The sequence below is a fragment of the Salmo trutta genome, chromosome 29, assembly GCF_901001165.1.
Source record: "Salmo trutta chromosome 29, fSalTru1.1, whole genome shotgun sequence".
NCBI classification, from domain to species: Eukaryota; Metazoa; Chordata; class Actinopteri; order Salmoniformes; family Salmonidae; genus Salmo; species Salmo trutta.
Window position 1 is genome coordinate 29,157,853 of NC_042985.1, and position 20,254 is coordinate 29,178,106.

A 20,254-nucleotide genomic window follows, 5' to 3' on the forward strand; every position below is an offset into this window, starting at 1 on the left:
TTTAAAGAGAGACCCTGTGTGCATGAATATATTGTGATGAATATAACAACAAATATATCTATGGTAAATGCTCGATAATGCAGCAGCTTTTAGGAAGCAGTGATTTTGACACTTTCTATGATACTATGTTCCGATTACAATACAACCCAAACATGTATTTGTTCAATCAATTACTATGGGTTACTACTTTATCATCTTCTTTGACTTTCTAGTACTCTGTCACCTTGATAACTGTATCATTACAGTTAGAGACTAGAGGCTGTGGGATTCATATGTAGTGACTAGTGGTGCAGGTTGGGTATCTCAAGTGGGCATTTGTTTTAAACAACATTTGATCTTTGAGTCTGTTTTAGGTAGGTCTTTGTAAGCTATGTGGAGTAACAGTGTTACATTAGGCCTTTTTGAAATGTGTAACACATGGTCTTCCTATTAACTTTCAAATGTGGGGTTCCAAACTCCCCAGGCCTATGATACTGAGCTTAGAAAAAGCTCACACCAACACATTTATAATGAGTAGAAACATTTCCAACAATGGTCTCCAATAATGATATTGTAGTATGTAGTAGGAAATCATATCAAAATAGGCAATCATATCAACTAGAGTTTGCAAGAGAGCATGTGTAACATCTCTCTTTATGTTGTCTGTCTTATGATTATAAGAATGGAAGTCGGTGCATGTGATATCATTTGAACTTTACTGAAACCATTGCAGGGATCCATACATTGTTGTTCACTAGCTCAGTAGCTCAACTAGTGCATGAGTAAAACATTAAATGAAATACTGAGTGTGTCAGTCATCAACATAATGAAAATGTGGAGTTGAAAAACAGTAATGTCCACTACATTAAACTACAGCATGCAAGGAGTGAGTAGACAAGACAGATATTGTATGTTTGCACAATGCAAGATCAACAGTCCACATGTAATGTATGGCTTGAAAATAGATTGCAGCTTGCCGTTATTAAATGTACTGACAACATCCTGTCTATGTGTGTGGTCTGGTACACAGCTTCTGCTTTAGGCCCTTCAGTTTCTGCGTCTGAGAACAAAAACCACAGAAAACATCAGGTCCACATCCTTCATTGTGACTTGACATGTAGATGGAAGCTATGTGTGGAGAGACCCCAAGTCTTATTTATATTCCTGTGTTCATCATTATACATTTTAACTTCAGTGCTTCTCTGTAAACAGCATTACGTGTGAAATACTGTGAGACAGAGCTCATGGCTAAATATAGGAATGTGACTGAATAGGTCTACATCTGGACAGGTTTTCTATACAAACAGCCTCTTACACCTCTCATGATCAGAAATAACACCCCCAACAGAGAAACTTAAAACTTACTACCTGACTTTCATGAAAATCCCCAAACTATACCAAAGTTCCCTGTGTCCCATATTTCAAGACATTGAACTCACCATGTTTGGACAGAAGTAACTAACAGCCACTACAGTCAGTAGAAGTATGACCACAACAGCTGAATTTATCAATCGGATAACATTGACAAGTCTCACATCATGTGCAGCCTCTGAAATACAGAGTGGATGGATGAATTCACATTTTTTGTCAATTTATTTGGTCTCTTAACCTCTTCCTTTCATATAGTGATTATACATTTTTAAAAAGTGTTAACAAAAGTTTTAACCTATACATTCTCACCATTAACCTGAAGAAAGGCTGAATTATTTCCATATAATTTCCTGTCTGTATTATCCAGGGGTTTTGATTGCAGATCAAGCACACAACTGTAGTTGCCTGTGTCATTGTTAATAACACTTTTAATTGTAAAAGTTGCCTCCATCAGATTCACATCGAACTCCTTCATCTGAACAGCAGTGCCGTTCTTGCAGAGGTAAAAGTGACTGGTCATTTCTATTCTCTGGGGGGTTCTAATAATAGTACATTGGAAATCCACATCCTCTCCCTCTCTTACAGTGCTTGAGTCTGAAAGTGATATGTCTGCAGGGAGAATCCGGTCTGCATGAGGTGAAAAAGAGAGGAATAGGAAAGGTGTGTTTGTAGTCACATTGAAATATGTGTATCAAAAATATTTGAAATTATTTTGAAGCAGCCGTTTTGGCCTGTTTATGTGTTGTGTGTATGTTCTGTTTATGTGTTGTGTGTATGTTCTGTTTTGTACACTAGAGGGCACTATATGTTGGGGCCATGGGTCACTGGTCACATGTGCATATAGGTGACCAGGAAGGGTTAACACAGGTGAGAGGAGAGAACATACAGTTGTTACCATATCACATATATAGCTTAAAGAATGCATGCCTCTGCAACTTTTCTATAGGAATATGAGTTTTGGAGCTATTTATATTTTATATGTGCAATAAATGGGAACTTCACCCAAAAAGAGTAACGTTTGGAAAGCTGATTTTTTTGGTGGACATGTCATGGACAGCTCTCTCCTGTGCTAGTGGCATGTCATAGGAATTCGCCACTACATGTATTGTATCCATATGTTTAATATTTCTAACAACAATAACATATCCAGAGAGTAAATAATCCTTACCCATCACCTGGATGGAAAGTGAATTATCTCCTTTTCCTTGCGCTTCAGAGAGTGGATATTGGGTTTTAGAGAACACACAGCTGTAATTGCCAGTCTGTTGGCTAGTTACACTTTTCATGGTGAAAAGGGTATCATATGTTTCACATTTGTCCACATACACTGCAACCCGCTCCAAACACAAGTACACATGTACCACTTCTGATTCATCCTTGCGCCCAAATGTACTACATTTTACTACTAGGTCACTGTCCTCCATTATTCTTGTTTCTGTCCCATAGATCGTTGCTGGAAAAATGTCCTTTACTAATATTTGAAAAAAGGAAAAGTAGTGAGACATGCATGTACAGTATTTTTGTGTATCATATTATATTGAAAACATCATTCCTATTGGTTATGTAATGTTGCTACGTATAGGTTATAAAGAAAAATATTGACATTGTAATTTCATAATATATCTGCAGCCAATAGTGGAATGATACTGTTTCACAGTATTAATTACACGTCAGTGTTGTGATTGGCTGGGATATTTGCCTATTGATTTCTCACGCCAGAGCGGCATGTGTTGTCAAACTGGGAAAGTTGTTCTGATTTTGTGGCTGTGTAGACCAAAACTGATGTTTGACGCTGGTGGACCAAGACAGAAACAAACTTTTGTTTTGTTCCACAAGCTTCAAACAGCTGTAAAAATGATATTTTTGCTTATTAAAAGTATATTTCACAGCGATTTAGATGGTACAATGATTACGTACACTATTCAGTGCTGGTTTTGTAACAAACTGAAATTGAGCGAACAGTGTAGAATTTTAGCAACCAGGAAATGCGCAATTGCCGCTAGATAACACAGCCACAAAGTCAGAACAGCTTTCCCAGTTTGACAACAGACGGCAGAACAAAATCAATAGGCGAATATCACAGCCAATCACAACACTGGCGGGTAAGTAATACTGTGAAACACTATCATTCCACTATTAGCGCTAGATATATTATGAACATTTTCGAAAATTAAAATACAAAAATTCAACAACAAAAAATCCTATGTGTAGCACCTTTCAATTAAAATTCAATCTTAAAAAAATTCTAAAACATACTAGAACTTTTTTTGTTAACGATAACTACGTTAATGAAAGAATGTTGACATACCTTTTGTTTGTGCTATGGTCTCTTTTGACAAGGAACCTTTGATGAGAAAATACATTTGGCAGTAAATTGCAAAACGTGAAACAAATTGAAAGTGAATATTGTTACAAAAATATGATAAAATAGGTTAATTGTTTGAAATATACTCACACAGGATAAAGGTGAACATGATTATGGTGTTAAAGTTTTGTTGAAACAATAGGTAACTCTCTCTACATTGGGTATTTGTGGTATGGACTTAAAGACCAGTTTTCTATCGAGACATACATCTTTACCAAATACGGGCAGAGTGTAGTCTACTGAATGATTTAATTTCCTCATTTGGAGTGAAACTAGATACACTTTCCCCACAGGGTAAGGCCAAAAGTATCTTTAATTGTGTGACTTTCTGGTCTGCATGACACAAAACACAGACAACAGGAATGTTTATAATTAAATATACAATATTTATTTCTTGCCTACCACCATACATTAATTTAACAAAATAAATTACATTATGTACAGTTTATTGAACATTTTACCCACCACTCCGCCCACAAAACCAAAGGCCTGATTGATATCGACAACAACCTAGTCTGGTAGGTTCAATGAACATTATTTTAAGTTAAATTATAATTGTGTCATGAGTGAGGAGCACAGGGAGATTTAGGCATACTGTAGATTACATGTAAGAATTATCAAGAAAATAGTATTGCTATTCTGTTGTTGTTACGACTGTACTGTATGTCATCCAGGAAACAGATCATTATATGTTTGGACAGTAGTAACTAACATATAATACAGTCAAAAGAAGTATAACCACAACAACTGAATTTATCAGTCGGATTACATTGACCAGTCTCACATCATGTGTAGCCTCTTTATGGACCTCTTGATGAACCTCTTCTGAAATACAGAACAGAGAGACATACGTATTTACACAGAAGTTGCCATATAGTCAGTATAAACACTTGATTATCCATCCATATACAACACAAAGTAGGTCCTACCTTCTCCCTCCTTGTAGACCTGAATGATGGCTAGATTGACACTTGTTGCGTTCACTTGACTGAGTTTTAGTTTGAATATGGTGTGCTGTACACACAGCTGTATATGGCTGTGTCCTCTCATTTTACATCCTTGATGGTGAAAATGGTGTCATCTTCACCTTTCTCCAGCTCTCTTACTCTCATTCCACTTCCATTCTTGCAAAGGTAAACATAGACCTTGCTCAACGGTTTTCTGGTGCTTGTAGTGCTGCACTTCACATCGACTGTCCTTCCTTCTCTCATGTGGGTACTAGATCGAAAGAGCTTTGCTGGGTAGATATTAGCTTCATCATTGAAGAGTGAAAAATATAATTTATGAATAAAAATGTAAGTCTCAGAAGTTCCAATGTTTAGAATGAATCTTCTCAGACATTGGCTACGTATAACGCAATAAAATGACAGTTGTATCTGTTTGAGTTTTAGAATTAAATTATGTAAGTGTACCTTTCTTTGCCAAGTTAACCAGTAAAGCTGCATTTAGAAACAAATAGAGATAACAGTTTGTACAACCAGGTTGAATATTGAAAAAAAATGGCCCATTGCTATGCTTTACCTTGATCAATATTGTGAAAATACTCACATATTATGAATAAGATAGGACTCATGGTGTGATCTTCAGCCTGTTGTGATGTTTTCACACATAACATATTGTGTCTAACCATGTAGCTATGTGAATTATGGGAAACTCTGGGACCAAATTAGACACCTCTAACCTTCATGCAAAGTTTTATGACAGAGCTTTGGCCTAATCCTAGTCCTAGTCCTAGTCCTAGGCAGCTCATTTTGAAGAAACACGTCAGTCCTCTGACCTCATCTTCATTGTTTATGGTGTACACATCAGCAACATTGAAATGTGTCTGATACAGTGTAATTAATGATTAGCCTTGCAGTGCCAGTCTAATTTCCTGATATAGTTGTCAGTAGGGGGTGGTTGGACTATGTATATGTTTTACATCAGTGGACATGCACATATAAACCAAATCACATTTTATTGGTGACATACACACGTTTAGCAGATGTTATTGTGGGTGTAGCGAAATTCTTGTGTTTCTAGCTCCAACAGTGCAGTAATATCTAACAAGTCATATATAATCAATATGTTAATATTACATACAGTTGATGTCAGAAGATTACTTACACCTTAGCCAAATACATTTAAACTTCGTTTTTCACAATTCCTGACATTTAATCCAAGTAAAAATTCCCTATCTTTGGTCAGTTAGGATCACCACTTTATTTTAAGAATGTGAAATGTCAAAATAATAGAAGAGAGAATGATTTATTTCAGCTTTTATTTCTTTCATCACATTCCCATTGGGTCAGAAGTTTACATACACTTAATTAGTATTTGGTAGCAATGCCTTTAAATTGTTTAACTTGGGTTAAACGTTTTGACTAGCCTTCCACAAGCTTCCCACAATAAGTTGGGGGAATTTTGGCCCATTCCTCCTGACAGAGCTGGTGTAAGAGTCAGGTTTGTAGGCCTCCTTGCTCGCACACGCTTTTTCAGTTCTGCCCACAAATATTCTGTAGGATTGAGGTCAGGGCTTTGTGATGGCCACTCCAATACCTTGACTTTGTTGTCCTTAAGCCATTTTGCTACAACTTTGCAAGTATGCTTGGGGTCATTGTCCATTTGATAGCCCCATTTGCGACCAAGCTTTAACTTCCTGACTGATGTCTTGAGATGTTGCTTCAATATATCCACATAATTTACCTTCCTCATGATGCCGTCTATTTTGTGAAGTGCACCAGTCCCTCCTGCAGCAAAGCACCCCCACAACATGATGCTGGCACCCCCGTGCTTCACGGTTGGGATGGTGTTCTTTGGCTTGCAAGCCTCCCCCTTTTTCCTCCAAACATAACGATGGCCATTATGGCCAAACAGTTCTGTTTTTGTTTAATCAGACCAGAGGACATTTCTCCAAAAAGTATGATCTTTGTCCCCATGTGCAGTTGCAAACCGTAGTCTGGCTTTTTTATGGTGGTTTTGGAGCAGTGGCTTCTTCCTTTCAGGTTATGTTGATATATGACTTGTTTTACTGTGGATATAGATACTTTGGCTGTGGGGTAACATGGTGTTTATACTTGTGTACTATTGTTTGTACAGATGAACGTGGTACCTTCAGGCGTTTGGAAATTGCTCCTAAGGATGAACCAGACTTGTGGAGGTCTACAATTTTTTTTCTGAGGTCTTGGCTGATTTCTTTTGATTTTCCCATGATGTCAAGCAAAGAGGCACTGAGTTTGAAGGTAGGCCTTGAAATACATCCACAGGTACACCTCCAATTTACTCAAATGATGTAAATTAGCCTATCAGAACCTTCTAAAGCCATGGTATTATTTTCTAGAATTTTCAAAGCTGTTTAAAGGCACGGTCAACTTAGTGTATGTAAACTTCTGTCCCACTGGAATTGTGATACAGTGAATTATAGGTGAAATAATCTGTCTGTAAAATATTGATGGAACTTGTGTCATGCACAAAGTAGATGTCCTAACCGACTTGCCAAAACTATAGTTTGTTAACAATACATTTGTGGAGTGGTTGAAAAACACGTGTTAATGACTCCAACCTAAGTGTATGTAAACTTCCCACTTCAACTCTCTATGTTAATATATGTATTATTTATCACCGGGCTTTCTAGTTGCATAAAATAAAAAAACTCTCTGTAAGATTCACAAATGTAAGTATGGCTTATTTTAAACTACAGTGTATCCTTGCATGTTTTAGTGGAGGCTGTAGTATGGGTGACAGCATTACATATTGGTTAGACCAATTGTGCCCAGTCTTCCTTGTTTCCAAGGGTGATATTCTAAACTGCTGTCCCAACTGAAACTGTGCCTATAAGACGATTGCATTTGTTTTCAGTTCCAATAAAGAAGTATACCACATTCAGTTAGCGATTTTTTTAAAAGATTTAATATGAGGGAGAATGCAACCGTATATACAGCAATAATACTTAATGTGGTGCTTTAAAATTAAATGACTTCCACTCATGATTAAGACATGTACTGATGACGTCCTGTCTTTTTGCGTGATTTGGCATACACAACTTCTGCATCTGGGCCTTGATTTGCTGCATCTGTGGATGAAAAGACCCCAACATATTGTATCAGATCCAGTATATCCTTCATCACATTAGATGACAGCTGTGTGTTCAGAGAGACTTTAATTTTTTTTATCTTGTATTAGACATTTCTCAATTTTCAGGATATTGTAGGATCCAAGATAAGGTAGGACAATGACATTAAGACAATGATTAAATAGGTTTATTACAGAAGCAATGCTAAATTGAAGAGTGTTCACCACATTATACACCACAGCTCTGAGGACATTCAAAGGAAACACAAGTCTATTCTCTGCCCAGAGGAAACACACCCAGATCATCTTGGTTCTCTTTATGTGAAGTACCAACAAAAAAATCTTTGGTTTCCTGTGCCAACTGCTACTTATGTCAGGAATGACACCATTGACAGAGAAAGTGAGTCAAGATATTTTTCAAGGTCAGTGACAAAACCTGACTCGTTCTGCCTACCATGTATGGAAATCCAAAAGTACACCTAACTTTACGGTGGAGAGTACAGTATATATTGTTACTATTTCAACATTTTGAACTCACCTCAATAAAATGTAAATGTAAAAATAGAAGAGGAATACATTGAATTTTGAATTATAACTAAGAGTCATTATAATCATTAGTTATCATTAGTCAAAGTTCATTTGGAACTCACAGCTCACCGTAATTTCTTGGTATATGGCATCGTCTGTTTTGGAGATAAGATGGAAGTTAAATATATTTAATTAAAACAATTTTTGCAAAAGTTTTTCACCCAAGGGCCTAAAATCTGTTATATAACCATTTACCCAGCCTTTTAAATTTCACAATATAATCAATGCATTTGTTAGCATTTCTCACCCAAGTTGTTTTACATCTCAATCTCATCACCTGTTTTGAAGATTAGATGTTAAAACCATTAATTTAGACAATATTCACTCAAGGCGTTGCATATTAGTTTAGTCATATCCATTTACCCAGTATCAGAAATGTCAGAATAACTTTAAAAAAAAAAATGTTTTAAAATATACAGCATCATTATTATCATAATTGTATTATCTTAGCATTTCTCATCCAAATGTTGTATCGCCTGTTTGGGTGATTAGAAGATGAAATATCTAAATCATAAAAAAACGAATAAAAAAAACAACAGAAAAACTTGTTTTATTCAAGGTGCTAAAAACCTTAAATAAAACATCTCCCAAACAAGTTTTTAATTTACCCAGTATTGCAAATGTAAGAATGAAAAAAAACATTATTATTATTAACATCGTAATGAGTACATTTTTATGAGTCATATTATCTAAGCAGTTCTCATACACATTCTGGTACACCCCCCCACCTGTTTGGTGGATAAGATGAAAATGATCACAATAACAAATGTAGACTGTTTTAAAGCAAGGCAATGAAACTTGTTACATTCCCTAGCAAGAAAATCTAAAATGTCCCTGACCAACAATGTAAATGAAACAGGTGGGGTTTTAAGAGGGGTTCTGAAAGACACACGGGTGTGTCCACTGAAAGTTGACTAGCAACAATGGGAATCTAAAAGACAGCCACCATGAATGCCCACTAAATTTGCCCAAGAAGAGGCAAACAAAAGAAAAACCCACACCAAACAGGGAGAAAACCAAAAAGTGGAGTGAAACAAAAACAGGGATAAAGGATGGTTTGTCTAGAAATCAAACTAGGGAGAGCCAACTAAAGGTGCTAACCCTTCACATCTCTCAAGACAACTAGAGCACTGGGTCAGCCACTCTTAAATAGCACCAGGTGAAACACCTTCCCACGAACGAGATGGCAACCAGCACAGGTGTAACACATACTTTTTAATTTTTTTATTTAACCTTTATTTAAATAGGCAGGTCAGTTAAGAACAAATTCTTATTTACAATGTCGGCAAACCCTAACCCAGATGACGCTGGGCCAATTGTGCGCTGCCCTATGGGACTCCCAATCACAGCCAGTTGTGATACAGCCTGGAATCAAACCAGGGTCTGTAGTGACGCCTCTAGCACTGAGATGCAGTGCCGTAGACTGCTGTGACACTCGGGAGCCCAAACTAAATAACGAGGTGGCAGCAATCGGTGGGCCCTACATGCTAACAAGCTATACATGCTTAAGTCCAACCTCACATCAAATGGAAAAAACTAAACTTTTAACAAACTAATTTAATGACCATTTACTTAGTATCAGCATGGTCAGTATTTTAAAATACACTTACAGCTAAACATTATCCCACATTTGTTTTTGGTCTTACCTGCAACACTTTCATAAGCAAATTCATCACTGAGAAAGAAACAAGATACTGTGCATTAGAAATTGGTTCCATTATAAACCGGGTGGTTCGAGCCCTGAATGCTAATTGGCTGACAGCCATGATACATCAGACCGTATACCACGTGTATGACAAAACATAGATTTTTTTCTGCTGTAATTACGTTGGTAACCAGTTTATAATAGCAATAAGGCACCTCTGGGGTTTATAATATATAGCCAATATACCACAGCTAAGGGCTGTGTCCAGGCACTCCGCGTTGAGTCGTGTTCAAGAACAGCCCTTAGCCGTGGTATATTGGCCATATACCACACCTCCTCTGCCTTATTGCTTAATTAAAGCATTCATATTATTCATATACACCTTTATGTAGAAGCAGCCCACCTTTATGTTTCTCCATTGCTTCATTACAGTAGAAGTACAGAATGTAGTCTGTGACAATTAAATAAAAAATAATAATTTTGATATAATTAAGTAAAATGTCAAATATACATGATTTTCCTACCTGGATTCTTCCTCCATGTTTGAAGTTCCGTCTAAGACAAAGAAATATCCCAGAATGTGAAATAAATGTTCATTAATAGAACAATAGTTTTATCAGAAAGCTTAAAAAACATACCGTCACCCTCCCCTGTCATTGGCACATCGTTCTCCTCCTGTTGTGGTGTTCTGGAGGAAATATACATGTGAAACGTTCAATCATTATACATTATCATGCTAAACAAACTAGCTATAACATGGTCAACAAAACTATAAGCTTACCTTCCACAATAACATTGTAAAGCTCCTGTCAAAAAATAAATGTAACATTATTGGTTAAATTCTATCATAACAACGATAGTACATTCAATCCAGATACGGAATGTATTAGTTTGATAAACATTATTTTATATGAATTAGCAGGGGCGCAACTTTGGTTTTAGAAGTGGGGGTGACATAATTATTATTATTTTTTATTTTTTAAATGTATCCAGTTGGATAAACACTCCAAACAGTCTACCCGACCGCTCGTGGGCGTCTGCATGGTCCTAAAGCAGGCCGTTACCTCGTTTTGTATCACATTCCAATGATAAAACTGGGTGGGGGACAAAAATGCAATTTCAGAATGTGGGAGGGACATGTCCCCAGTGTTCCCAGTGAAAGTTGCGCCGCTGTGAATTAGACCAGTATTGTTGACTAACCCCATTCCGTACAAATTTGCGTACCTGCAGCATTCAAACGAGTCCGCAATGAATTCTAATGGGACTGTAGCGACTGTGTCGGCGATGTACAGAAATGCGTTAGCTTACAGTATATCCAGAGTAATGTCCCTGTTAAATGACCTGACCTTGTTTTTTGCCAAAATACAATTAAAGCCAATTTATATTTTGGGATCCATTTGGGATATGTGAGTAGAATACTGAACAAAAATATAAATGGAACATGCAACAATTTCTAACATTTTTCTGAGTTACAGTTCATATTAGGAAATCAGTCAATTGAAATAAGTTCATTTGGCCCAAATCTATGGATTTCACATGATGGGCAGGGGCACAGCCATGGTTGGGCCAGCGAGGACATAGGCCCACCCACTTGGGAGCCAGGACCACCCACAGCCAATCAGAATGAGTTTTTCCCCACAAAAGGACTTTATTACAGACAGAAATACTCATCAGTTTCATCAGCTGCCTGGGTGGCTGGTTTCAGACAATTACACGTGGTCTGTGGTTGAGAGGCCGGTTGGACGTACTGCCAAATTCTCTAAAACGACGTTGGAGGTGGCTTATGGTAGCGAAATTAACATTATATTCTCTGGAAACAGCTCTGGTGGACATTCCTGCAGTCAGCATCCCAACTGCACGCTCCCTCAAAACTTGAAGAATCTGTGGCATGGCATTGTGTGACAAAACAGAACATTTTTGAGTGGCCTTTGATCATGCTGTTTAATCAGCTTCTTGATATGCCACACCTGTCAGGTGGATGGATTATCTTGGCAAAGGAGAAATGCTCACTAACAGGGATGTAAATACATTTCTTCACAAATAAAGAGAAATAAGCTTTTTGTGTGTATGGAACATTTCTGGGATCTTTTATTTCAGCTCATGAAACATGGGACCAACATTTTACGTGTTGCGTTTATATTTTTGTTCAGTAGTGTTTACAAGTGTCACGGATCCTTCCGGAACTTTCATTACGCACACCTGTCCCCTATTCCCACTGATTAGTACTTGTATAAGCGTGCCCTTTGGTTGCCATTGGGCTGTCGATTATTGTTATAATGTCCGTTGGTGCGTGTGAGTACCTGTGCTGTGTGTTTTGGGCTTTCGTGCCCTTGTGGATTGCGCAGGTCATTACGCGTCTCGTCCCGTGTGTTAATCATTGTGAGCGTCTGTTATTTATTCGAGGTACTCCTCGCTCTTTTGTTTGGGTTTCAACCCTGTGATTTGTGACGTGTTTGTTTGGTCTTCGTCCCCGTGCCTTTACACGGCACGCCGTAATTTGGGCTTAATAAAAAAAACGATTACGCATTCCTGTGCCTGTCTCCCGATCCCTTCATACCAGCGTGATAACAAATGATTAATACATTATGAATGTAGTTTTAAATGTTTCCGAGCAGTTATTAGCTCCTACAGTGGGGGAAAAAAGTATTTGATCCCCTGCTGATTTTGTACGTTTGCCCACTGACAAAGAAAGGATCAGTCTATAATTTTAATGGTAGGTTTATTTGAACAGTGAGAGACAGAATAACAACAAAAATATCCAGAAAAACGCATGTCAAAAATGTTATAAATTGATTTGCATTTTAATGAGGGAAATAAGTATTTGAACCCCTCTCAATCAGAAAGATTTCTGGCTCCCAGGTGTCTTTTAAACAGGTAACGAGCTGAGATTAGGAGCACACTCTTAAAGGGAGTGCTCCTAACTGCAGCTTGTTACCTGTAAAAAAGACACCTGTCCACAGAAGCAATCAATCAATAGGATTCCAAACTCTCCACCATGGCCAAGACCAAAGAGCTCTCCAAGGGTGTCAGGGACAAGATTGTAGACCTACACAAGGCTGGAATGGGCTACAAGACTATCGCCAAGCAGCTTGGTGAGAAGGTGACAACATTTGGTGTGATTATACGCAAATGGAAGAAACAAAAGAACTGTCAATATCCCTCGGCCTGGGGCTCCATGCAAGATCTCACCTCGTGGAGTTGCAATGATCATGAGAACAGTGAGGAATCAGCCCAGAACTACACGGGAGGATCTTGTCAATGATCTCAAGGCAGCTGGGACCATAGTCACCAAGAAAACAATTGGTAACACACTACGCCGTGAAGGACTGAAATCCTGCAGCGCCCGCAAGGTCCCCCTGCTCAAGAATACATATACATGCCCGTCTGAAGTTTGCCAATGAACATCTGAATGACTCAGAGGACAACTGGTGAAAGTGTTGTGGTCAGATGAGACCAAAATGGAGATATTTGACATCAACTCAACTTGCCGCGTTTGGAGGAGGAGGAATGCTGCCTATGACCCTAAGAACACCATCTCCACCGTCAAACATGGAGGTGGAAACATTATGCTTTGGGGGGGTTTTTCTGCTAAGGGGACAGGACAACTTCCCCGCATCAAAGGGACGATGGACAGGGCCATGTACCGTCAAATCTTGGGTGAGAACCTCCTTCCCTTAGCCAGGGCATTGAAAATGGGTCGTGGATGGGTATTCCAGCATGACAATGACCCAAACACACGGCCAAGGCAACAAAGAAGTGGCTCAAGAAGAAGCACATTAAGGTCCTGGAGTGGCCTAGCCAGTCTCCAGACCTTAATCCCATAGAAAATCTGTGGAGGGAGCTGAAGGTTCGAGTTGCCAAACGTCAGCCTCGAAACCTTAATGACTTGGAGAAGATCTGCAAAGAGGAGTGGGACAAAATCCCTCCTGAGATGTGTGCAAACCTGGTGGCCAACTACAAGAAACGTCTGACCTCTGTGATTGCCAACAAGGGTTTTGCCACCAAGTACTAAGTCATGTTTTGCAGAGGGGTGAAATACTTATTTCCCTCATTAAAATGCAAATCATTTTATAACGTTTTTGACATGCGTTTTTCTGGATTTTGTTGTTGTTATTCTGTCTCTCACTGTTCAAATAAACCTACTATTAAAATTATAGACTGATCATTTCTTTGTAAGTGGGCAAACGTACAAAATCAGCAGGGGATCAAATACTTTTTTCCCCCACTGTATGCTATGCATTATAATATGTTCTGCATGTCTCATAAGGCGTTATACGTGTGCTTCTAAGGCATTTTGAAGAGGGTATTCATAGGAAGGGTTACCAAAAGTGTATCTGTCAATAGGTCACTACTATATGAAAAGAGACATCAATCATCATAATTACCTCTTTTTGAACAGCATGAACTAACAGCCACTACAGTCAGCAGAAGTATGACCACAACAGCTGAACTTATCAGTCGGATTACATTGACCAGTATTACATCATGTGCAGCCTCTGAAATAGAGACCAAAAGTAGATGGATGCATCATCAATTAGACAGAACTTATTCTAAGTGTATCCATGTGGTCAATGACATGGAATAAACCCTCCACCATCTAACACACCATAGCATTTCCCGTATAACGTCAATAAGGACATATCTTACTTCAATGGAAGTATAGGGTACTGTACATAATCGACCAGAGGAATAGTCAATGTTAACCTACAAAAAATCTATATTGAGAAGGAATCTTAAATAGATGAATCCCACATAACATGTACAGACAAAGGAAAAATGTATAGCACATGGCAAAATTAATACATTTTCCTACACAACACAGTTTTTCACAAACAATTCCTACCTTCGTAGACACAGATGGCTACTAAATTCTTGCCTGCTGACTTCACTTGATCCAGTAAAAGTTTATCTCTGGTGTACACACAGCTGTAGTTGCCTGAGTCTTCTCTTGTAACATCCTTCATGGTGAAAATAGCGTCATCTTCACCTTTCTCCAAAACCTTCATTGCCATCTCAACTCCATTCTTGTAAATGTACACATGAACCTTGTCCCAGAATCTTATGATGCCAGAGATATTACACTTCAAATCTATAGTGTCTCCCTTTCTAACTTGAGCCTTTGATCCAAAAAGCATGGCGGGGTAGACAGCTACATCATTTGAGAGTGAAAGAGAGCATTAAGGACAATTAAACGTCTTTGTAATAAACATGTTTGGAATAAAACGGCTTAAACTGTAGATGAACGCAAATGATTTGAACTCTGCATTTTAGGATTTAAAAAATGTCCTCTTACCTATTTCCTCTGAGATGGCCAGTACACCTGCTGTTACTGTGACTGTGTAGAAATAATGGGAGATTTACACAACAGGCAGTTTCAATAGAAATCCCTAAAACATACAACTATTAGTAGTAGATTGACTGCATACTGAGTACGTACTGTATGTACGGATCATTCTGAGACCAAATGCTTACTCTAATCTGTATTTGTAAAGATACTCACATATCATAAGAAAGATGGGACCCATGATGTGACTTGTAGCCTTTTGTGATTCTCTAGGCCTATCGGACACTATAAAAGACTGAGGAGGAAGGTAGGCATCATCATGTACAGTTTTTAAGTGTGAATATCCGGGAAACAATAGGGGCCTATTAGAAGCGTCTTTGATCATGATGTGAGGTTGCATCACAGAGCTTCCAATGACCCACGTCACCCTGCTTATATTAAAGACACACATAGTCAAATGTCTTAGGTCATTTCATCTAGTAGTTACATAATAACTACCTGGTTGTTACTCATGTGTGATTCACCATAACAATTACCTTTGAGTTCTCTCCCATAAGTACCACACACCTTTCTGATGAATACCAGGTAATACATTAAATGAGATGGCTGGACGCAGCACGACTTCTTTTTATAACCTGTGTGATTGTTTACACACACTTATCAGTAGAAAAGAGATCATGAAAATAATATATTACAATGACCATTCATCTTTAAAGAGAGACCCTGTGTGCATGAATATATTGTGATGAATATAACAACAAATATATATATGGTAAATGCTCGCTAATGCAGCAGCTTTTAGGAAGCAGTGATTTTGACACTTTCTATGATACTATGTTCCGATTACAATACAACCCAAACATGTATTTGTTCAATCAATTACTATGGGTTACTACTTTATCATCTTCTTTGACTTTCTAGTACTCTGTCACCTTGATAACTGTATCATTACAGTTAGAGACTAGAGGCTGTGGGATTCATATGTAGTGACTAGTGGTGCAGGTTGGGTATCTCAAGTGGGCATTTGTTTTAAACAACATTTGATCTTTGAGTCTGTTTTAGGTAGGTCTTTGTAAGCTATGTGGAGTAACAGTGTTACATTAGGCCTTTTTGAAATGTGTAACACATGGTCTTCCTATTAACTTTCAAATGTGGGGTTCCAAACTCCCCAGGCCTATGATACTGAGCTTAGAAAAAGCTCACACCAACACATTTATAATGAGTAGAAACATTTCCAACAATGGTCTCCAATAATGATATTGTAGTATGTAGTACTCTAGAAAATGACTTCCCTTTCAAAACTCTCATTCAAGTTCCACTACTTCATAAAATGAAGTCCACAAAAATAGGCAATCATATCAACTAGAGCTTGCAAGAGAGTATGTGTAATGTCTCTCTTTATTTTGTCTGTCTTATGATTATAAGAATGTAAGTCGGGGCATCTGATATCATTTGAACTTTACTGAAACCATTGCAGGGATCCATACATTGTTGTTCACTAGCTCAGTAGCTCAACTAGTGCATGAGTAAAACATTAAATGGAATACTGAATGAATTGTAGTACTGAGTGTATCAGTTATCAACATAATGAAAATGTGGACTTGACTAACAATAATGTTCACTACATTAAACTACAGCATGCCAGCAATAAGTAGACAAACACTATGGATAATGTATGTGTCACACCCTGATCTGTTTCACCTGTCTTTGTGCTTGTCTCCACCCCTGCACAAGGTGTCTCCCATCTCCCCCCATTATCCCCTGTGTATTTATACCTGCGTTTTTTGTTTGTCTGTTGCCAGTTCATCTTGTCGCGTCAAGTCCTACCAGCGTGTTCCCGAGTTTCCTGTGCGCTAGTTTTTGTTTTTCCTTAGTCTTCCCAGTTCTGAGCTTTCTGCCTGTCCTGGCCCTGATCCTGCCCGCCGTCCTGTACCTGCCTGACTCTGATTTGGATTACGACCCTTTGCCTGCCTTGACTTACCTTTTGCCTGCCCCTTGAACTATAATAAACTCTGAGACTCGTACGATCTGCATCCTGTGTCTGCATCTGGACCTTAGCCTTAGCTGTGATAGTATGCATGCACAATGCAAGATTAACAGTCCACATGCATGGTTTGAAATATGCAGCTTGCCATTTTTAAATGTACTGACAATGTATAGACATCCTGTCTATGTGTGGTCTGGTACACGGCTACTGCTTTATGCCCTTCAGTTGCTGCGTCTGAGAACAAAAAGCACAGAAAACATCAGGTCCACATCCTGCATTGTGACTTTACATGTAGATGGAAGCTATGTGTATTTATATTTCTGTGTTCATCATTATACCTTTTTACCTCAGTGCTTCGCTGTAAACAGCAGTATGTGAAATGTTGAGCTATTTTTACATCAGCAGTTGTCACAAAGTGCTTATACCGCAACCCAGCCTAAAACCTCAAAAGAGCAACTACACAGATGTAGAAGCACAGTAGCTACACTCTTAGAAAAAAGGGTTTCAAAAGGATTCTTCGGCTGTCCCCAGACACCCTTTTTAGTTACAGGTAGAACCCATTTGGGTTCCATGTAGAACTCGCTTTACATCAAGCACCTGCATCTGAACAACAGAGCCATACTTGCAGAGGTAAGAGTGAACTAAGTAACTTGAAATGTCCATGTTCCTGGGGTCTGAAATAGTACATAGGAACTCCACATCCTCTCCCTCTATCACAGTGCTAGAGCCTGCATGTGATATGTGTAACAGGCGTCGTAAGGATTGGACCAAGGTGCAGCGGGAACGTGTATACTCATCTTCTTTATTAAATCAAAAGAAGGAAAAACAAACAAATCACGTATACAAAACAACGAACGACACTAAACAGTCCTGTCATGTGCACAGACACAAAACAGGAAACAACTACCCACAAACCCCCATAGCACAAACACCCCTATACATAGGACCTTCAATCAGAGGCAACGAGGAACAGCTGCCTCCAATTGAAGGTCAATCAACAAACCCTAAACATAGAAATAGAAAGACTAGACTGAACATAGAAAATACACTAACATAGAACATAGACCAAAAACCCCGGAACACTCTAAACAAACACCCCTCTTACATAAGCACATAGACCAACAAACCCCGAGACACTCTAAACGAACACCCCCTCTTACATAAGCACATAGACCAACAAACCCCGAGACACTCTATACAAACAACACCTGCCACGTCCTGACCAAACTACAATAACAAAATACCCCTTTACTGATCAGGACGTGACAATATGTTCGCAGGGAGTAAACTGTCTGCATGAGAAGAGAGAGGAAAATGTGTGTTTGCAGTCACATTGATACACAGTATCTGTATACAAAATAAAGGATGCTGTATTCTTAAGTTCAGTACATTTCTAGCAGCAATAAGGTATCCAGTGAATAATAAGATTCCTACCCATCACCTGGATGGAAAATGAATGATCTAATTTCCCTTATTTTTCAGAGAGTGAATATTGGGTTATAGAGAACACACAGCTGCTGCAAGTGTCCACATGCACTTCAACCCCATCCAAACACAAGTACACATGTACCACTTCTGATTCATCCTTTCACCCAAATGTACTACATTTTACTACTAGGTCACTGTCCTCCATTATTCTTGTTTCTGTCCCATAGATCTTTGCTGAAAAAATGGCAAATAAAATATAAACATAACACATGTTATGCAAGTGTAGTATTTAGAATTTACTCATCTTCAAAAATGGAAAATACATACAATCACTTAAAAAAAAAAGGGGCAATCAGCTGTTGAAACAATAACAAAGCGTCTCTCCCAGCACTGTTTTGGTAAAAAGCTGAGGGGTGGGTTAAGAGAAATGTAACCACTCTTAAATTTGTAGACAGAGCTGAAAGATGAAAGGTCTGACCATCCTTAATATTATAGTTTTAACCATGTTTTGAGGCTATACAGTATTTGCTTACATTTACTTTGTTTACCAACATTGGAGTAAAACAAGCTTACGTTTTAGGTTCTGATGGGGTAGGACAGTTAAACTAAGCTCATGAGGCATTTATAAGTTATATTCTTCAAGAATTAATGGGTACATAACCTTCATTTATTAGTCCAGAAACGGACGTAGCAACTGCAGACTGGTCCTTTAATGCTAACAACGTTAACAAAAACATTTTGACATACCTTTTGTTTGGGTTATGGCCTCTTTTGACAAGGAAACTTTGATAAGAAAATACATGTGGCAAAAATGGCAAAACGTGAAACAAATGGAAATGTTGTCACCCAAATATGATCAAATAGGTTAATTGTTTGAAATATACTCACACAGGATAAAGATGAACATGATCATGGTGTTAAAGTGTTGTTGAAACGTTAGGTAACTCTCTCTACCGTGTGTATTTGTGGTATGAACCTAAAGACTTACTGTAGATTACATGTAAGAATTATCAAGAAAATAGTATTGCTATTCTGTTGTTGTTATGACTGTACTGTATGTCATCCAGGAAACAGACCATTATATGTTTGGACAGTAGTAACTAACATATAATACAGTCAAAAGAAGTATAACCACAACAACTGAATTTATCAGTCGGATTACATTGACCAGTCTCACATCATGTGTAGCCTCTTTATGGACCTCTTGATGAACCTCTTCTGAAATACAGAACAGAGAGACATACGTATTTACACAGAAGTTGCCATATAGTCAGTATAAACACTTGATTATCCATCCATATACAACACAAAGTAGGTCCTACCTTCTCCCTCCTTGTAGACCTGAATGATGGCTAGATTGACACTTGTTGAGTTCACTTGACTGAGTTTTAGTTTGAATATGGTGTGCTGTACACACAGCTGTATATGGCTGTGTCCTCTCATTTTACATCCTTGATGGTGAAAATGGTGTCATCTTCACCTTTCTCCAGCTCTCTTACTCTCATTCCACTTCCATTCTTGCAAAGGTAAACATAGACCTTGCTCAACGGTTTTCTG

At 38.3% G+C, this 20,254-nt stretch overlaps 1 protein-coding gene and 1 long non-coding RNA gene across 7 annotated transcripts; both read right to left on the reverse strand.

Moving 5' to 3' along the window:
* Window positions 1-676: 676 nt before the first annotated feature.
* LOC115167331 (uncharacterized) lies at window positions 677-2,973 on the reverse strand. Its single transcript, XR_003870474.1, has 2 exons — window positions 1,419-2,973; window positions 677-1,039 (listed from the first exon to the last, which is right to left on the reverse strand). It is a non-coding gene; the product is annotated as an uncharacterized LOC115167331 (long non-coding RNA).
* A 4,623-nt stretch (window positions 2,974-7,596) lies between these two features.
* Window positions 7,597-17,383, reverse strand: LOC115167329 (uncharacterized). 6 transcript variants are annotated; one of them, XM_029721662.1, is made up of 11 exons: window positions 15,499-15,917; window positions 15,292-15,333; window positions 14,842-15,147; window positions 14,384-14,494; window positions 10,780-10,804; window positions 10,637-10,686; window positions 10,523-10,553; window positions 10,000-10,028; window positions 8,601-8,630; window positions 8,423-8,448; window positions 7,679-7,766 (listed from the first exon to the last, which is right to left on the reverse strand). In XM_029721662.1, the coding sequence occupies exons 1-9, from the start codon at window positions 15,731-15,733 to the stop codon at window positions 8,611-8,613; spliced, it is 849 nt and encodes a 282-aa protein (XP_029577522.1). In that variant the 5' UTR covers window positions 15,734-15,917; the 3' UTR covers window positions 7,679-7,766; window positions 8,423-8,448; window positions 8,601-8,610. The 6 variants fall into 6 exon arrangements, with proteins under 6 accessions (XP_029577521.1, XP_029577524.1, XP_029577519.1 ...); XM_029721663.1 differs by having other exon boundaries at window positions 7,707-7,766; window positions 8,416-8,448; XM_029721661.1 differs by lacking the exons at window positions 8,423-8,448; window positions 8,601-8,630 and adding an exon at window positions 17,264-17,383 and having other exon boundaries at window positions 7,597-7,766; window positions 15,499-15,577.
* Between the last annotated feature and the right edge of the window lie 2,871 nt (window positions 17,384-20,254).

Coding starts and splice junctions, on each gene's coding strand:
- LOC115167329 (XM_029721659.1), bottom strand. CDS start 15,733: ATGTGTGTCTTTAATATAAGCAGGGTGACGTGGGTCATTGGAAGCTCT. Junction 15,334..15,498: donor TCCCATCTTTCTTATGATAT/GTGAGTATCTTT, acceptor ATTTCTACACAG/TCACAGTAACAGCAGGTGTA. Junction 15,148..15,291: donor GGCCATCTCAGAGGAAATAG/GTAAGAGGACAT, acceptor CAAATGATGTAG/CTGTCTACCCCGCCATGCTT.